The 18,239-nt window shown below is 36.0% G+C and overlaps 3 protein-coding genes across 6 annotated transcripts in view; 2 read left to right on the plus strand and 1 right to left on the minus strand.

Moving 5' to 3' along the window:
* Positions 1-312: 312 nt before the first annotated feature.
* Tyrrs-m (Tyrosine--tRNA ligase, mitochondrial) lies at positions 313-2,357 on the plus strand. The gene is made up of 3 exons (XM_078186800.1): positions 313-704; positions 899-1,797; positions 1,877-2,357. The coding sequence occupies exons 1-3, from the start codon at positions 577-579 to the stop codon at positions 2,224-2,226; spliced, it is 1,377 nt and encodes a 458-aa protein (XP_078042926.1). The 5' UTR covers positions 313-576; the 3' UTR covers positions 2,227-2,357.
* LOC144473174 (60S ribosome subunit biogenesis protein NIP7 homolog) lies at positions 2,251-3,417 on the minus strand. The gene is made up of 4 exons (XM_078186801.1): positions 3,148-3,417; positions 2,780-3,005; positions 2,576-2,716; positions 2,251-2,500 (listed from the first exon to the last, which is right to left on the minus strand). The coding sequence occupies exons 1-4, from the start codon at positions 3,201-3,203 to the stop codon at positions 2,381-2,383; spliced, it is 543 nt and encodes a 180-aa protein (XP_078042927.1). The 5' UTR covers positions 3,204-3,417; the 3' UTR covers positions 2,251-2,380.
* A 1,699-nt stretch (positions 3,418-5,116) lies between these two features.
* Positions 5,117-18,239, plus strand: part of LOC144473585 (very long chain fatty acid elongase 6-like) — a 29,402-nt gene continuing 16,279 nt past the window's right edge. Inside the window, exons 1-2 of one of the 4 annotated variants that reach the window (XM_078187557.1) lie at positions 7,809-7,952; positions 8,471-8,710. The gene's annotated coding sequence lies outside the window, so the exon portion shown is untranslated. Of the gene's footprint in view, positions 5,395-7,808; positions 7,953-8,470; positions 8,711-17,004; positions 17,349-18,239 lie in introns of those variants that run through there. The other 3 variants (XM_078187556.1, XM_078187558.1, XM_078187559.1) reach the window with 3 other exon arrangements.

Consider the following 18,239-nt stretch of genomic DNA (forward strand, 5'->3'; position numbering starts at 1 on the left):
GTTTTGACAATCTATTATACAGTTAATTCTTTCAGCTTTAATTTAAGTCCTCATATGTCCGAAAATTCGAACGAGAAATGTATTACAAACTATTGTCAGTTATATGTTCCGCTATTAAATTTTGTCACAGATGATTCGTGTTGCGTTTCCCATAAGAAGTAATACAAAATTCGGCTCGAATTTTCTGCTACTTTCAAACATTCGAATAGCGCCACTCCCTGCAGTGGCAAAACGCTTAAACTGTTAGCCGAATTATCAACAGTCGATTTTGGCCTACAGTTTGAAAATTTGGCACTGTATGGATTGGCGCTATTCGGATGTTTAAAAGTAGCAGAAAATTCGTGCCGAATATTGTATGACTTTCTACAAGAAACACGACATGAATTATTTGCTGTAAAACATTCTCATTGCTGCCTTTAAATGGAAATTCGAAAAGGTTATATTTCCTAGTATGTTGTTATTTCTACCGATAGAAGCTGTATAATTAAATAATTACATGTACAGTCGGTTGTCTTTGAATAAAACATTTTTTGTTTATAAATAATTTAACTAATGTAAATAAATAGTTAACTAACAATGAACAATTTAGTTAGGCTATGTTTAATTAGAAGACCCTTAGGTTTTCGTCATTTGAACACGATAAAGTATACGCTGGATGCCGACAATAGACAATTGTATGAAGATATCTTTCCATATATTCATGAGTAAGTTAATCCGTAGGTTTCGTTACCGTTCTGAAAGTCCATTCGTATCAAATTGTTGAATATTATCTATTTGTTTCATCATCCTACATTATTCGTCTAGAATTAATTATTTCTATTTATTGTTTATATATGTAAATATATAAATTTTGACGTATAATATTTAATTCAGATTACTTATTAAAACTTCTTTTCAGAGACAAAATAAAGAAATTATGGAGAAAACCACCACAATGTGTGTATGCAGGGTTCGATCCTACTGCAGAAAGTTTACACATAGGAAATTTATTGATTCTAATGAATCTTTTACATTGGCAACGTTGTGGTCATCAAGTGATAGCTCTTGTAGGAGGTGCAACTGGTTTAATAGGTGACCCAAGCTTTAGAACTTCGGAACGTGTTGAAATGGATGATATTGTAGCTCACGAGAATGTGAAATCTATTCAGCAAGACATATTGAATATATTTAAAAATCATGAAAAATATTTTTCTAAGAATCTGCGTACCAAAATACTTCCTGTAAAAATATTAAATAACCTGGAATGGTATAGTGATAAAAATATAATCTCATTTATTAGAGAAATTGGCAAATATTTTAGAATGGGCACAATGCTAGGTCGTAGTTCTGTACAGGCTAGATTGCAATCAGAGAATGGAATGAGCTTTCAAGAGTTTAGCTACCCTGTATTCCAAGGATATGATTGGCTGCATTTATACCGCACATATAATTGCAAGTTTCAAATTGGAGGTCATGATCAGATGGGTAATATAATGTCTGGTTATGAGTTAGTTACCAAGTGTCTCCATAAAGAAGTTTATGGATTGACGTTACCGCTTATCACGGCTGAAGGTGGAAAAAAATTTGGAAAATCTACAGGCAATGCTGTTTTCCTTTCATCTAACAGATCTTCTAGTTTCCAACTGTATCAGTTTTTTATTAGAACAGAGGATGCAGATGTAGAAAAATTTCTTCGCTTTTTCACGTTTTTGCCTTTAAAACGTATTCAAGAGATTGTTGAAAGTCACTTTAAAAACCCAGAGTTTAGGATAGCACAGAAAATTCTTGCAGAAAACGTTACATTACTAGTTCATGGAGGTGAGTACATGAGGATAGTAAGATAATTCAATAACCAAAGGGCTATATGTATTACACTTCTATTAAAAATAACTTGCAGAGGCAGAATTGGTATCAGCGAAAAAAACATCCGCTATCTTGTATGACACCTCAATTGACAATCTGTCAAAAATAAATGCAGATGAATTGGCACAGTTGCTAGAAGGAGCTAAAGTAGTAGACATGTTTTCTGAGCATGGTCTTACTGTCTATGACTTGGCAATGAAAGCAAAATGTTTTCAAAAAGATCACGATGCAAAAAGAATTATTGCTGCTGGTGGTTTTTACATTAACTATCAAAGAATCACAAACAAAGATGAAGTCCTTGTACCAGGAATACATATATTGCAAAATAATGTTACATTGATCAGAGTAGGGAAAAAATCTTACCATGTTGTACGATGGTTGTAAATAAAGTTGACATTTTGTATAATTTACAAGAATTGTTTAGTAAATAAAATATACAAATTCCTGAATTATAAAAAATAAAATTTTTTAGAATATATAATTACAGCTTTATTATCTAAAACTTAAACAGTACAAAAAACATCTGTTAACAGTGTTATTAAATTAATGTATCCTCTGATCGAATATATTCACCTACATCAGCTTGATGAAAACATACTGTTGCCATTGGGTCTGCATACTTGCAATCCATTGTACTTTTTGCTGTTACACCAAAACCCTACGATAGTTAAAATTCGTTTAATTAGGATCAATAAAGAATTATATAATTCAAGAACGCTACCAATTATCTTACCAATGGAACATCATTTGTTGAAAATATAACCACTCCTTGATACTGAGATGTATTTTCTGTTATCCTACTTAAACCTGATTTAGAAATATGATGTCCGTATAAAAATTGCTGTTCAGCAGACGATTTAAGCCATATTTTATGCTAAAAATGCAACCATAAATTTATAAGAGTATTTGTGATGTTGCAACAGAGTAATACACTTACTTGTGCATATGGAGCCAAATGATACAATGCAGTTATATGCAGCCTAAATTTTCCCGATTTCGTAAATTTTCCAAAACAGGTACCAAAACTTGCTAATCGATCAGGATTAACCATGCTTGCCAATGGTAGGATTTTTTCAGAAACGTAGTATACTCTTCCTTTCCTTTCCCGAAAGCAATAAATACCATCAGGTCGGTCAATTAATACTTTTACGTTATCTCCAATACTGAAAAATGATTTTTATATGAGAAATTACAAAGTAAACCCGCAAGTATAAAACTTTGAATTTTCAAATTTATTTCTGCATTCGATCGTTTCATCAAACGAATTTAAATTTCTAATACATTATAATTTATGAATATACTTACTACTTTGTCAATTTTTCTAAAACTAATTTCGTTTTCTCTTCGGTTAAACGTTTCATTTTTCTGTTGTCTTTTCACTGTGTACGTAAACACGTTTGTAAACATAAAATATACACAATATTGAGACAGAAGGTCACCCGAGAAATTGTATTGCATAAAATATTACGACTCACATAAGTTCTATTCAGTGTTAGTTAACACAATATTATATTTTCAAATTAGTGTACGATAGGTTATGAGAGGTTAAGGTGACAAACATGTGTTTTGTGTATAATTTCGTGTTAATGTGATTCATAGAGCTGAAACATTAATTAGGTTCGTAGAAGTGTAATCTGTTTTATCGGTTCCAAATGTACCTAGCTAAAGAGAAGAACTAGATCTAGAGATATTATAAACCAATAAGGTGTTACGGTTTTTATTGTTCAATGTAGGGGATTCAGAATAGTTCGAATGCTCGTGGAGCGCTGAACCGCTCTGCTCGTGAAAAGAGAGAAATTCGAATATAAGTACAGACTTATACCGTATATTTATATAGAGATACAGTATCGGCCGAGAAGAATAACTGAGAATATGTAAAGAGATAATGAGAGAGTTCCCACGAAATTCTTTGTTGAGCCTTTTTTTATTTAGCGAGACCAATCGAGGTATGTAGAGAAAGTCACGTAGCCTCTCGTAAGATCCTCTCCAATTTCACATGAACTAGACGAGCCACAATAACAAACCCGGATCTCTCAAGTACAGGGCGTCGTAAATCTTTAGACAAAAAGTTCTCGGAACCCTCTCTGACCTCTTTCTCTCTTACTCAGTCCTCGAGCCGAAATATTCGCGCGCGGCACACCTCCACACCGTTCGTTTCGGCGGGCTTTTTACCCCTGCGTGCTCGACTACCGCGCGCTCCCATCCGCACGCGCACCGTCGAACCACCAATCTGCAACCGGAAGACGAGCCATCCGACGAATCAGCATCCAGCTAAAGGACCCCAATTTTCTTATTAGACAAGGGATGAAAAACCAGAGGAAAAGCAGGGAGAAAACTCGATTCCTCGGGAAAATACGGACCGACTTTATTTTCAAGGCTTGGAGATAACATCATTATCCAGGAAATAAAGTTTTAAAGACGATTTTTGTGTAACTAGTTAATTTTTACAAGTCCTTCACAAGCAGAACACTTTTGTGTTCCACGGGCATCCGAACCAGCAAAACTTTCCTAAATCCCACCCAAAGCTACGCAACAGTACATTTATTCTGAATTATCTACTAAAATTTTATCTGTGAAAGTATTTTAAAATCATTTAGTAACAATGATGTGGCACTAATTAGCTACTAACTGAATTGTTCCATCTTAAGATAAATGGTATCTTAATTACAGTCAACCGATTTTATCATATGGAAAACATCGGAAAGTACACTTAGCCAACAATTGATGTATAGTATAAATTAAATGAAAATCATAAATAAAACGATGTTGTTGACAATTTTTCGAGACACCCTGTGAAATGTTCCGAACGTGGACTAGTGATACCGATACGGTATCGATATTTTTCAAGTTTATTTATCAGGCATCGATATTTAATATAACGATATATTCCACTATCGATACGCAGCTCATGATATCGAAATCCGTTAGAAATAACGTCAACGAAATAAATCTCCAAATAAGCAATTAATAATAAATAAAATATTATTTTTTATAATTGTGTTTATTATTTTACAATTATATTATTTATTAACTTCTTTTAGAGGGCATAATTTTCCTTTATGCTTAACTTATATATAAATTTTTATTTAACGACACGTATCGACATTGATAATACCGATACTGAATATGTCATCAATAATAAATATCGGCACACTTCGGACGTATCGCTATCACATCGCTATAATCTGACCTTCTACGCTTTTATGTATTCCTAGGTGCGGGTTTGGCATTGGTTAGTATGGGGGCGTTGTTGGGCCGCACTTGCGTGCCATCTAACTAAAAATGGCGACTGCGGTGTTCTACCATTTGCATTTTGCTGGGCCGCCGGCGTGCGTGAAAGCTATTACCACTGAGAGTCAGCCTTGTTCCGTCGTGTTCAACGAATATGCCTACTTAAAGCTGGCAGCCGCGACTGCCCGCATGTTAGTGCGAGTCTTTGTCTTTCCGTGTGCACAAACCAAGTAAAACAACGGTCCTCTGTGATCCACCTGGTGTCTACTTTTCTCCGATCGACTCGTTCTGCAACCAGCAGTTTCTCGGCCCACTTTGCTGGTACGTATTCACGATTTGAACATCTCGCGCAACATCGCCGCCTCTCCGCCGGACGTTTCACACATTCGAGTGAAATTTCATTCATTCCTTTCGGTGTTAACGTGCGGACGACATTTTCCGGGCCGCGATTTAACGATCTTACAACTTTCTACCTTAAGCTTACGCATTGGCACGAGGGATACTCGTGAGTTTTGTTCGCCCGTGTAGGAACTCGCCGCAAAAACAATTCGACTATGGTTCTTACCCGCGTCAACGAAGTTTAGCACGTCGTCTGACCGCTTCGTGTCGCTGACATGTTACTTTCACGTTTAATATTACCCGTCGTAGCACCGAAACTCTTCCTTTCCCTTAACCTTACACCGTCGTTCGCAATTAGGCGGTTGCCACCTTACCTTGCGCTAATTCGAACGAGAGACCACGGTGACTTCCGATCACGCCACCGGAACCGTGCCTTTAACCATTAGCGTTTGATTTCTTTTTACACCGCTCGCTTTGATCGACATCTTTCATCGTTTGCACATCGTTGTAGACGCGAAACCCGCGGACACACGGTTGATTGAACATGTTCTGAAACGTTTGTACGCACATTTGTTTTTAAATCTGCGATACCATGAACGAATACAATCAGGTGAATGAAACTTTTTAAAATCCGATTAACCGTTCCTCTTATCGTACTACACGATAGAGCACGTTGACACGATATATGTAGTGTAGCGTTCACGTGGGTGGCAATCTACAACCGTGAACTATTTCATCGTGTACCGACACCACCGCAAGTTACCGGTTCGTATCTAATTTCCCTGTAAATCGGAGAATGCGAATTACACACGAAATTATAATCCTGATCGTATTCGTTTCACGCGGCGGCCAACAATGTTGCGACGCGAAAATGTTCACGGTTCATTTGTCATTCCTTTGATATCGCATTCCGGTATTACGCGGCGTGATGATTTTTCTGTTAAAGATCGGTGCCGTAACAAATTAATTCGTACGTCGCATTTTATATTTTATCTGGCTCGTTTCTCTATCTTTCCGTTTAATACTTTTTATCGATGTTACGCGGTATTATCCCCTCCACAAGTCTGTTAAAACATTGAGAACGCACGTGTGTAGAGATTAACTGGCGAAAAACACGTATGCGGTTACTATTGTATAAAGTTTGGCATTAAATCATTAAATTTCAGAATGACGATATCGTGGACTGTACTTGTCCAAGTCCACGAGCAGCGTATACAAAATTCCCGCGGATTTGAGGAATAAGTTCTTAAATTAGATGTTTTTGGTACGAAATTAAAACGAAGTCTTTTCTGCGAAATGGTAATGTTAGATTACAACAGAGTTAAATGACGCTTGTCTATGCATATTTAAGCTTCAAATTCAATAGAATTCACAATTAGCTGCATAATTCCACGAATTTGAATAACCCGTGCGATCAACTTAATTATCGTTTTTCTGCATTATGTTTTATCATGATTGCACCATGAACAAGGGGAATAAGAAAAGCAAAGTACTCGTGTCGAAATATTTGACAACGAGAGGGTTGTTCGACCGGATTGCTAGACTTGCTAAACGGCATTATCGAAAATAAACAGATTTCGTGACGGACAGGTTGCCGTCGACGGTGTCGTGTTACATGACTGAACCCTTACGCGCAAAAAGCTTGCGCGTGTTTCGTTTTTTAGACGTCGAGCCGTTCGAACGAAAAAACGTAGAGTATGATCACTTTAAGTCAGCATTATAATTTGATTAGTATTAAGAAACGAATACGATGCAAAAACCAATGCATCGATTGCAGTGGGCAGCATTGCGTATTATTATAAACAATATAATTTCAGGGTCCATTTCCACGTGTCTGGGTAAAGTCATTCCAAGATCAAGCCATCACACACGCTTTGAATGTATTTTAACGTCAATAGAAGCAAATGTACGTGCGAATCGACATCGATGACTCAAGGTCTCCGAAAAGAATGACCTTAAGAAAAGAACTGCGTGCTGTTTGCATCCTATTTGTCTCTCTATACCAGCCACATTTTGTACAGAAAAAGTGTCTTGCGACATCGTTATTGGACCATCTCGTATAATTATTCTTTGCAGTGCGTATGAAAAGTGTCGCGTACGAAAATTTTAATTTAAACTTTGCTTCTCATAAATCTGTGACCGTGAACTGTCTGTCGTCCACGTATCAGCAGGTGCTTCGATGCAAGCTTTATTTATTACGACACGATAAACTTTGTGGCCGTCGACGTTCGAATTCCGCGGAGTTCTTCGTACATCGAGTGTCGTATGTAACCTATCGCTTCGAACCGTGAGAGATCCCTCGCTCCGCGACACATACACGTTTCACGTGTTGGATTCTTGTTTTTCGGACAAAAACTGATTTGAATATATGGATTGGACCTCGACTGACGTAGCCGGAATCGTTAAGACGAGATGTTTTACATTCCACGATCTCCACAGTGTTTGAGCTATTGCGCACAGTTCGGACCGGTTCCAGTCGCGCGATGCTGGGACACCTCGGAAAACATTTCAAACGCAATTTGAATTTCGTTTAGCCGAACGTACGTAGCACTTTTCGTCAAAATACGTTTCCGAAATACGTTTTCGAAATCATTTCCGAATCATTTAGAAACTTAACGCGCGTTCCAATCTTTGGACTTTGGAATTTACGACATCTACCTCGAGTGAGATTTCTAGCTTGAAAATCGTGTTTCGTAACGGGGACAATTAATCACCTTCTTTCCCTCGAGAAATAAAAACGCACGATTTTCGGACACGCAACGAACGGATTTTTTTTTCATCCATTTGGAAAGCATCTGTCGGTTCCTTTGCTGATCTATCGTGCAATGTTTGCTTATCTGTGGAGCCCCGTGTATCACACGATCGTCATTAGTCATCCGACCGTTTTGATTGCTTCTACCAAAGCATAAAGTAGTTGCAGTGCTTATGAAAATTGCCAGCCGGCAGCCGGTCCGAATAACAACCGATTCTGGCTACTTTACCGATGACACGTAATACTTTAACGAGATTGTCGATCGTTTCCGCGAAACAATGACGATCACCCCATCTCTGTTAGCAGGTCGACCGCACGCGTCGAGCATACGCACGTGAACATCGATGACGGAATTGTCTGTGCAAATTTGAAAATGAGTTTTTACTCCCAGCCACTGTATGGAACACCTTGGCTGTAGAGAGCGGACAGGTTGATTAAGTGACATACTGTCTGGCTCAAACTGTCGGAGATAAGGAAAACAGTTTCGACAATAGAGAGAACAGTTGCTAATAATAGTCAACATCCATTTTGGAATAAATTGATATGGTAATTATGAATTCATCGGATGTACGTAGCATTTGTGATCACTAATTGCTTTAGTGAACATCGATACGTTAAACATCTCAAAAAAAAACATTAATATCTTTTTAAAAAATTTAATTTCTCTTTTAATTCTGTTAGATATTTGAAAGAACTTCTTTTCTTCTTCTCTTACAAAATCTTATCCTCAGTTTATAAGGTATTAAATGCTTCTTTAATTAAAATTTGCATGCATAATTTCGCAAAACTGTTTTTGTAGGAAAGAAGTCGCGAGATTTATTGGTTGACGGTTAGGTATACTTAATGAAACGTGTCCAAAGGACGAGGTCGTCGTTTTATTATTTTTGGGTACATTTTCCTATCGCCGGTGGATCGTTAAATTTTCGATGATCGATTAGTGCAACTGATTAAACGATGTTACGTGTCTGTTGGAAAAGACATCCGATAGGAACAAAGTCCGTTCTACTGTTCGAGAGTCGTGTGCCGCTCTTCGTGTGTAATCTAATGCATAAACGATACGCGGATAAGTGATAAACCAACTTCCGCGAGAGAAAACGCTCGATCCAAGTCTGTTTACTTAGCTGAGTGATTTATGTAAACAAATGTCGGCTGATCGAGATCTTTTTTATTTTTCCTCGACGCGATCACACATTGTACCGTACGACCAAGAACGAGTTCATTCGTACGTACACATATTTTCTAATGGGAATGGCGTGATGACATGGGATCATGGCACGTGGACGCGTGCACATGATCTATAGAAATTACGCAATTTGTTCGGCCGCGATTTTTCTCGGACACGCGACGGAAATCTGAGGGGGGCACGCGCAACGGACCGAAGACATTCATTCACCGTTGATTTTGCCGCCGTATTACACATTTTAATCGTATAATTACTAGGCTATAGATTTTATACAGTTGTTGCTATGTAATAGTAATGAATAACCACTATAATAAACTACTAAACGCTACTATATAATAAGAATGAATAACCACAGTTACTTCCGTTGATGTATTGACAACCTTTAGAATGCTTTCTTAAAACTGGACTTTGAATGACTCGAATAATTTTTTCAGACGACAGAGAGATTAGAATATTCCTTCCAAATTTTCGAATGATAAAAGGAATAAGTTTTCGCTTGATTTCTGACAATTTCGATCGATATGTGTGAGAAATCCGCAGCTTTTAAAATCTTTTAACGTTTTAACTTGTACCTTGTATCTTATAAATTCAGATAGACAAATTTCGTCTCAAAATGGTTGATAATTTAAGATATCGTTCGATAATTATTTAATTATACGAAAATTTAAATAGATATCATTTGTTATTGTATTTACGGTAACTGTTGTTTGCGAGATGACGCAAATATTATTTTTCATTATCTCTTTTGACCGCAAAGTGATACCGATTTATTCTAAAAATTTTATCGCGTAATTTGTTAATCTTTTGAAGACGAATGATTTTTGATGGTCGAGGGTGACGATTGTAGGGGATCATTGCGATTCAGAATAAAGTGTTTGTCGCTGATTGGTGTTGGATAGGAATTACAGTTGTATAAAACCGCATTGTAGAAAACATAATTTGTAGGGTTTTTTCCGAGTACGAAAGGCAGAATGAACGAGACAGATGTTTATAGAGTGCTTGGGCGGCTTCTGGTGATCTGAGATCATTGTATCAGTTCCTTGAAGTCCTGCGTGGTCGAAAGGTAAAGCGTCAGCGAGTGAGAAAGAGATAAGGAAAGAAAGAAAGCGAATGAGCAACAATAAGACGCAGTGTGAAAGATTGTATGAGAGAGAGAGAGAGAGAGAGAGAGAGAGAGAGAGAGAGAGAGAGAGAGCGCGCAAATAAACGTTGTTATTTTTTATCAGACTTAATCAATGTTCCATTGAACACAAATTGATTTGATAATTGTGCTCATAATTATGAAACTGGTCTAAGTAATATATTTCTTGTTTCGATCATTTGCGATCTTTTCATGTAGAATTTTACTAGTCTTGATTAATGGAAATTTATTATGAATATGAAATTTTGTGTGAATTTCATACGAAAATGTTTTTAAAGTTTGAATTGACTTAGACGATTTTCAAAATCAACTCAATGTCCTATAAATGACATAAAGCAATAACGAACTATGAGTTTCATTTGAAACAATAACTTTAATGAAATAATTCGTGCACATTTATTAATGATTCTAAAAAAGTAATGCATTTTTATCATTTCGAGTTTTTAAGATTTTTAAAATGTTCCTGAAAAACTAGAGGAATGTATGGTAGAAAACACAATAATATCTTGTTGTTTTTCTTCCGATACTGGTCTAGTGGTGGTGTATAAAGGAAGTAACTTAATATTTCCGTATATTTTGGGACTTTCTCTTTTAGGTAAAAGATCCAAAACGTGGAATTCAGGAGCATCTAAAGAAGTTTTATAGAACATTTTATGTGGTTCATTTTTCACGAATCTCGTCCATTGTATTTGCAGCCAAGAGACAAATTCACCCGCGGTATTTTTTCGTCTCCTTGTTGTTGACTCTTCTAGTGATTTTGTTAAAATAAAATCCGTCTGCGACATTCGTTTTATCGAAAATGTATTTCTTCTTCTACACTTTTCTATCAGTTCATAATAGTGCTCAGGGTTGTATAAGTAATTTGTTTTTTTTATTTTCATTTTTGTCAACCCAAAATCACGGTCATTCGGTAGAAAGGACCAAGTTATGTTTATATAATTTCCTTAAATTTTTGACTTAGACCACTTTCATAATTAACACTGAATGCATTCCATATAATGTTGAAATTACATCCACCATGTAACGGTTCATTTTTGACGATATCGTAAAAATTACATTGAATAAATTTAGTTTGAAATAATGTGGTGTAAAATAACTGATAAACTCATTTTTTAAAAATTTTGACTTAGACCACTTTAATAATTATGGGCACAATTAAGAAATTCTGGTTGAAGCAGATTTTATAATTATTGCACAAATCAGTTGTGCTTTATATATCCGCTTTCATCGTAGGGGGATAATTCGATTTCAAATATATCATTGCTCTAAATAATGAAGTTTACAGGAAAAAGGCATTTGAAGCTTTATTTTCTCAATGATAATTTAACTTTAGAAAATAATTAAATATGATTTTCACCGAATTTTTGACTAATGAATGTCAACATCTTTACTGCTTTTTCTTTATATATTTAAAGATTCGTCAGTATTGTGTTATCCATGTAATACTGTTCACTATGAAGTATTAGAATGTCTCCAAGTCATGTCATCTTTTATTTACACATTTTTAAATATTGAATTAGGTAAGGGATGATAACAATTCGTTAAAAAAAATATCATCGAACATTAGTGATAAGAATATTGTACTATGTTCAAGAAAAAAGATTGTATGAAAAATCTGATGGGTGAGACGGCATCGACCTTCGTGCATAATTATGAGAGTGTTTAGTAGAAGTCTACTAGATGACGTTAATGTCGCCAAAAAAAACTTACTCATTGCGCAAGTTTGTGTACGTAAACTTGTCACGCCAGATGTATCAGTTTCAATTATAATACGGTTGACTACGAACGACATTGCCGGTGATAAGGACTGAAAACTGAAGATAAGAAAAGCCGCGTTTTAAATGGTAGATTTCGAGCAGGGATAATTCAGAAATTAGTGTTTCCAAACAGTCGGCCGGCCAACGAATATAATATAAATAATACGTACAATCATAATCTGAGGAGGACTCTTTTTTTGTACGGCACGTTATGATATGAAGTTAGATCAGATTTAAGTTTTAACCCCTCAAGGACGATGCCTGTGCAGCGTACAGACATTTGCGGAGTTACCGCACGTACGGGGCAATTTTATATAAATAAATATAAATTCTGTCAAGAAAATGGCACAGCGCATACAAAACAAAAAGCTAAGGAAAGGAGAAATAATAATAGTAATGATTGCTTGATGATATAATTGGATTTTCTTTTTCTAATTAATTCGAATTAAGACGGCGATTTTTCAAATTAAGTTTTCGCGCAATTGCTTTTAAAATGTTTATTTAGTAATTGCGATTGAAATCTGCAATTACTGAAAATTCATGGCGTCGCAAGAAAATCCGTATCTCAGCGTGGCTCGATTATTTACATATTATCTTTAAAATCTTTTTCTTGTCTAAAACTAGTTTCATGAAAAGAATGTTTTTCCCAACGTCCGACCGATTGTGGATAATTTACGTATTCATTTTATTCTTATTTTTTTTAATCGCTGAAAGAAACGAATAAATAATCGCGATGTCGCATTGGTTGGATATAATATAACAAGCGATTCTGAATTGTAATGTGCTTCTCTGCGTCACGAGTCCTCGGTGCGTCCGTACTTACAAAAATCGCTGCGCTTGCTAATTTCTGACCAAACAGTCTTTCTCGGGACCCTTTCCGTGAAACTGCCCGCGATATGCGCTTTTTTCGAACAGATCGCTTTTGGGAAACATCGTTCCACTTAGGGATTGGAAACAGTTATGATATCGGTTTTGGTTCTTGAAACAATGGGTGATGGGGAAAGTTCCGTAGCTGTTTTAACCGTTTGCGGTCGTATTAAGTTTATACATAGGTGTTGAGTTTGTACGCTCGTCGGAATTAATTTTCATTGAACGCACAGCAATATGTAAGATTAAGTATGGAAAACAAAATTTATTAATTCTTTTTTAATGTTTACATATACGTAACACAATGATATGTTTTAATTTTATTGTAAAAATAAAAAGGAATAAATAAATAGTTTTGGTGGGTGAGAAGTGACATACAACCACACAGAGTTAACTCTAGATTTATCGAGCCGGTCGAGATGACCGCATTCAGACTTGTTTCTTTTAATCTTGTTGAAATTGGAAAGATTCTTTCGTAGAAAGTGATCGAATAAATTTCTTCATACAAGCGTTAATTTGAATAAAAATGACGATAGGTCTGAATAGACATGATCTTTTCATCGTTATAAAACTATATTTTAGTTACTTGTAGGGCTAAGTATGTTTAGTGTTAAGAAATATCGGTTCTGGCTTTCATCGAAACAGAAAAGTATAGTAAATTCTTTCACATTGGCCCTTAACTTGGCATAAAAAATGGATTACTTGGGTAAAAGAGATGCGATTATTATTATTGATATTAATTGTTGATAATCGCCAATTATAATCGTATCATTATTGTATCTCCTCTTATCAAGTTGTCCATTTTGAAATCGAAATCGAGAGACAATGTGACAGAATTTATAGTACAGTAATTTTCCCTAATTGTCCTTTAGCTTCTAAACAAAAATGGACAATTTGGGAAGATGAAATACGACTATTCGAGTATCGCGGTTCGTTTTTATCATTTCCGATTGTTAATAACTACGAAAACGAGCTGAGAAAATGAAACAATTTTTTGTAATACCGAGCGACCTAAATTCATTTTTTTAAGAGATCACGAGATTACTTTATTAGACAATGACGAAAAGGTTGTTTACAAAAATTGCAATTGGTTGGAATAACAAAGATAAAAAGAATGATAAATAGCTCGCGCTTTCTAACTTTTTTATCTGAACCTATAGCGAAAAGTTAATGTTTTTTTTAGATCCCGCCTGCTGAAGATTTCATCGAAATCGGCTAACGTTGTTTTGAGTTAAAAACAGTTGAAGATAACGATAATCGTAATTTTTCACAACTTTCGACTGATAACTACAAGAAATCTGTGGCTTGTCTCCGAGTCAACTGATTTCCACAAAATTATCAAGCATACGTATAGGAAAGTTGAAGAAAAGACCATTTTTAACTTACAATTTTTGAAAGAGCTTTCAACCACTCTTATCTGAACGTTAATTTTGTAAATACCTGACAGCAAATTATACTATTATTTAAAATTTTCTTTCAAGTTCTTTGCTAGGCGATAACGTGTGTAAATAACGCAATGCTTAGACAATCGAACGTGCGGATATCAAAATATTAGAAAATTAAATTATCTGATAAGAGAGTCTTCGGGAGAGTCTAACTATTTAAATTTATTACTGAACCATCGACGGTCAAAGTTCGAAATTTTGCAGTTTTGAGACCTGCTTCACGAAAATGACGAACGGTTTAAATAAATACAGTTTTTGCATTGTTATGAAGCGTCACAAGTTAGATATTTTTAGGTCTTGGTAACTTTAATGATATCGTTAGCGATATCGTCAAACGAAAGGTACCGTTCGCGTCAAACACGCAACTACATAGTACCTTTCAACAATTGCCTCAGATCATACGCTATACTAATAAACAGTTTCATGCTTTTAACACGTTAATCCTACCGAGCATTAAAAGTGATGAATGTGCGTTGCTCTGTAAGAGCGGTACGGCTGAATTTATTTAGACTTTTCACAATTTTTATTGAAGTGAATACTTGTTTTAAGAGGTCGACTTGATTATTTCCTATGGAAAAATCCTTATCATTTCTAGAATTTTGAAACACAAATTCATCATTATCAAACGTTCTAATCGAATTTTCTTGTTTATAATTCTCCGTCACATTGTTACACTATTAGCGTTAAAGTGAATGAAAGCGACGGTGTTCTAAAAAGTCTAGGACCCGGATAGATTGCTTCGGTAGTTCTTCCAGGAGATGAATCCACGCAATGACGAAGAACGTAATTGCTTGTGCAGGGTCCAACAGGTGTCATCACGGATGAGGTTTCAGGATAGAAAGTAGCTTGGGATCTCGAAGTTGTCAGGGATATTGCATAGAAGTAACTTTCACTCGTTAGAAGACTAAAACTCAGTTGAGGCCGTACAGGCAGAGCTGAAACTGCTTCCAGGCTGGGGGGGGGGGGGGGCACGGTTGACACGGTATTCCTTGTCTTCTAGCTGAATCGTTTTAACCTATTTTTCTTGTGTTATCACACGTGGCTAAATTGTTTGCATTCGAATTTCCTTCATTTTGAAAAACACGCGGCCTAACTGTATGCGACTGGAACTCCATACGTACTTAACATATTCAGTTAATATTAAATTGGTCCTTTACACGTGTTCATATTGACAGTAAAAATATCAAATTTTATTAAAATTGACAGGCATTGAATTATTTTATTTTCTACTATCTATCATGTTAACACACATGATAAGCTGTTTAGATTATTTGCGTTCCAATTTTCTCTTTTAAATTGAAACCGTATACGTACTTAATTTATTGACAGCAAAAGTATCAAATTTTATTGGAATTTTCAGTCGTTGAATTATTTTATTCTATACTGTCTAGGAAAATCGTTGAAAAGGAACAGGAAGGAAAACACTATTTATTATTAGAGTCTGAAGTAAAAAGAGCTGTGAGTTATATAATAATGCTACAACGCTGTAGTTTGTAAGAATCTATAATATAGTTATACGTAACTGTAATAGGTTGTGAAAATAAATTTAGTTTTTCTGTCATAAAGGATATCTATTTTTGAGTGTTGTTTAATTATACGTAATTATAACGTACTGTTAAATTAAATTTCGTTTTTCCGAATAAAACTAAGGAATTTAGCGTTACTTTTAAATTTCGTGGCATTCAAACTTGTTGTACCAGGTTGTCATATTATTGTCTGACATTTGACAAGTAGATTAAAAAATTCGAAGTGAGTGGTTGAATGCAGATGAAGTGAGTAAACGACATCATCGTGCTGTTCGTTCTGATGAAAATTGTTTTTAATGATTGAATAATATTTTTTGATAACGAACAGGCGTCGTTGAATCGAATGTTTCATAATTTTCTATTGCCAGTGGAAAAACGCCAGTAGTCAAATGTTAAATAAAATATATGACGATCTAGTACGACAAATTTAAATGACGCGACATTTAAAAGTGATGCTAAAACATAAACACCTTTTATAAAGAACATTCATTGCGCCCCTACGTCGATTAACGGTAGCATATAAGATGTCTACAATTGCTCGTGATTCCCAACTTCTCTGTTCGGACATAGAAAGACCCGGGAAAGTCAGTGACTAATTATTGACAGTCGAAGAACGCTCCAGGTGCAGCCTTGCGACGGCTAATGGGTCTTATAATCGATCAATAATCTTTCCAACCAAACGGGTCAAGACGCTCTTCTGCCTTTAAATCTTGATCCTACAATGATGGCTCCAACCGAGGTCACTTGTGAAATGGTGTTCCAAGAGTAGGTGTAGGCAGCGGTGCTGTGACTAAGACGGCAGTTAGCTAACATAAGTTGTGGACACATACGTCATCTCCATTAAGCAGAGCAGGATGTTTTGTTCAACTACCGCCGAGGATTCATTCTGTCTAGAGGACGTCCAATAGAAGGAGCGTCTTCTTCTATCAGTGGCTTTGCCGCGGCCGCTACCTCGGAGTACCACTTTCAACAGTGCGATAAATTGCACCTGACGTCCGGAGATACAAGTGAAAGACTTTCTCTAGTGAACGACCGCGTAACTGATTGCTAAACCAAACTATGCAGACACCGACCCCCAACCGGTGGTCATGCGGGTGCTCTAATAGTGAACAAATAAACATGTTGCAAATAAATAAACAGTACCTATCACAACTCTTTGAAAAATGACTGATAACTGCAAGTTTATATAAATAAGTGCATATGTGTGATCCGTTTCATTCAAGCACGTTGGAGAAAACGATAACTTGCAGCTGGAGGTGATAAGGGTATGAAAGTCTGACTAAATCAGGCAATTAAAATGCGGAAATATCGCTTGCGACTTTACGTACCGGTCCCACTGAAGGTTAATCGAACTAATTGCATAATGTAGATTGTGCATGGCAGACGGTCTTTACTCGAACAGTATCTTGCATTCGTCTCGAGGTTAACGGTTTAATCGGTGTCAGAGGATAATGAGATCCTTGTTATTGAGATGTGAGATTTTCTCGCTGTCCACCTATTTTATGGCTCTTGCCCGCTTTGAATTTTTACGCAGGCTTTCGGACTCCTCTGGAAGACATGTGGAGTACTTACGAAGGGTAGCTAAGAGAACGGGGTAGCCCTTTCGTGAAACACTGCTGCTGTTTATACGACGCTTTTAAGAAACTATAATATTAAATTAATTTTTCATTCGGATACAGAATAATTGAAATAAAAATATCTTTTGCGCACTTCGGCAAGATTACTTATAAATCCCTCGCGATCGGGGACATTTAAAAAATCCAAAAGTTTCTAAGAACTACGCCATTTCCATTCACTGTGATTTATGATCAGTATGAGTCTTTTGACGCATACAATAGCTTTTTAAATCTAAACAATTTCGGTGATTTGAGAATTATTTTAGGACGTGATGAAACCATATTTAGTGGTGTCTTAGAGTCATTTGTCCGGTATAAAGGGTTAATCATCACTGTACGCACCGCATAAAATTTGCATATGGTACACATGGACTGTGGATTCCAGCAAATTACCCCCCCTCCGCGCGGTGGAAACTACTTATTATTTCGGGTCCGAAAAATTATCAAATATTCTTCGGACATTCTACAATGAATTAGATTACAAATCGAGAGGGTGAGGGTAGTTTACATAGCGCGACGACAAGATTTCCGTACAGCAGA

Source organism: Augochlora pura, chromosome 7 (assembly GCF_028453695.1).
Source record: "Augochlora pura isolate Apur16 chromosome 7, APUR_v2.2.1, whole genome shotgun sequence".
NCBI lineage: Eukaryota > Metazoa > Arthropoda > Insecta > Hymenoptera > Halictidae > Augochlora > Augochlora pura.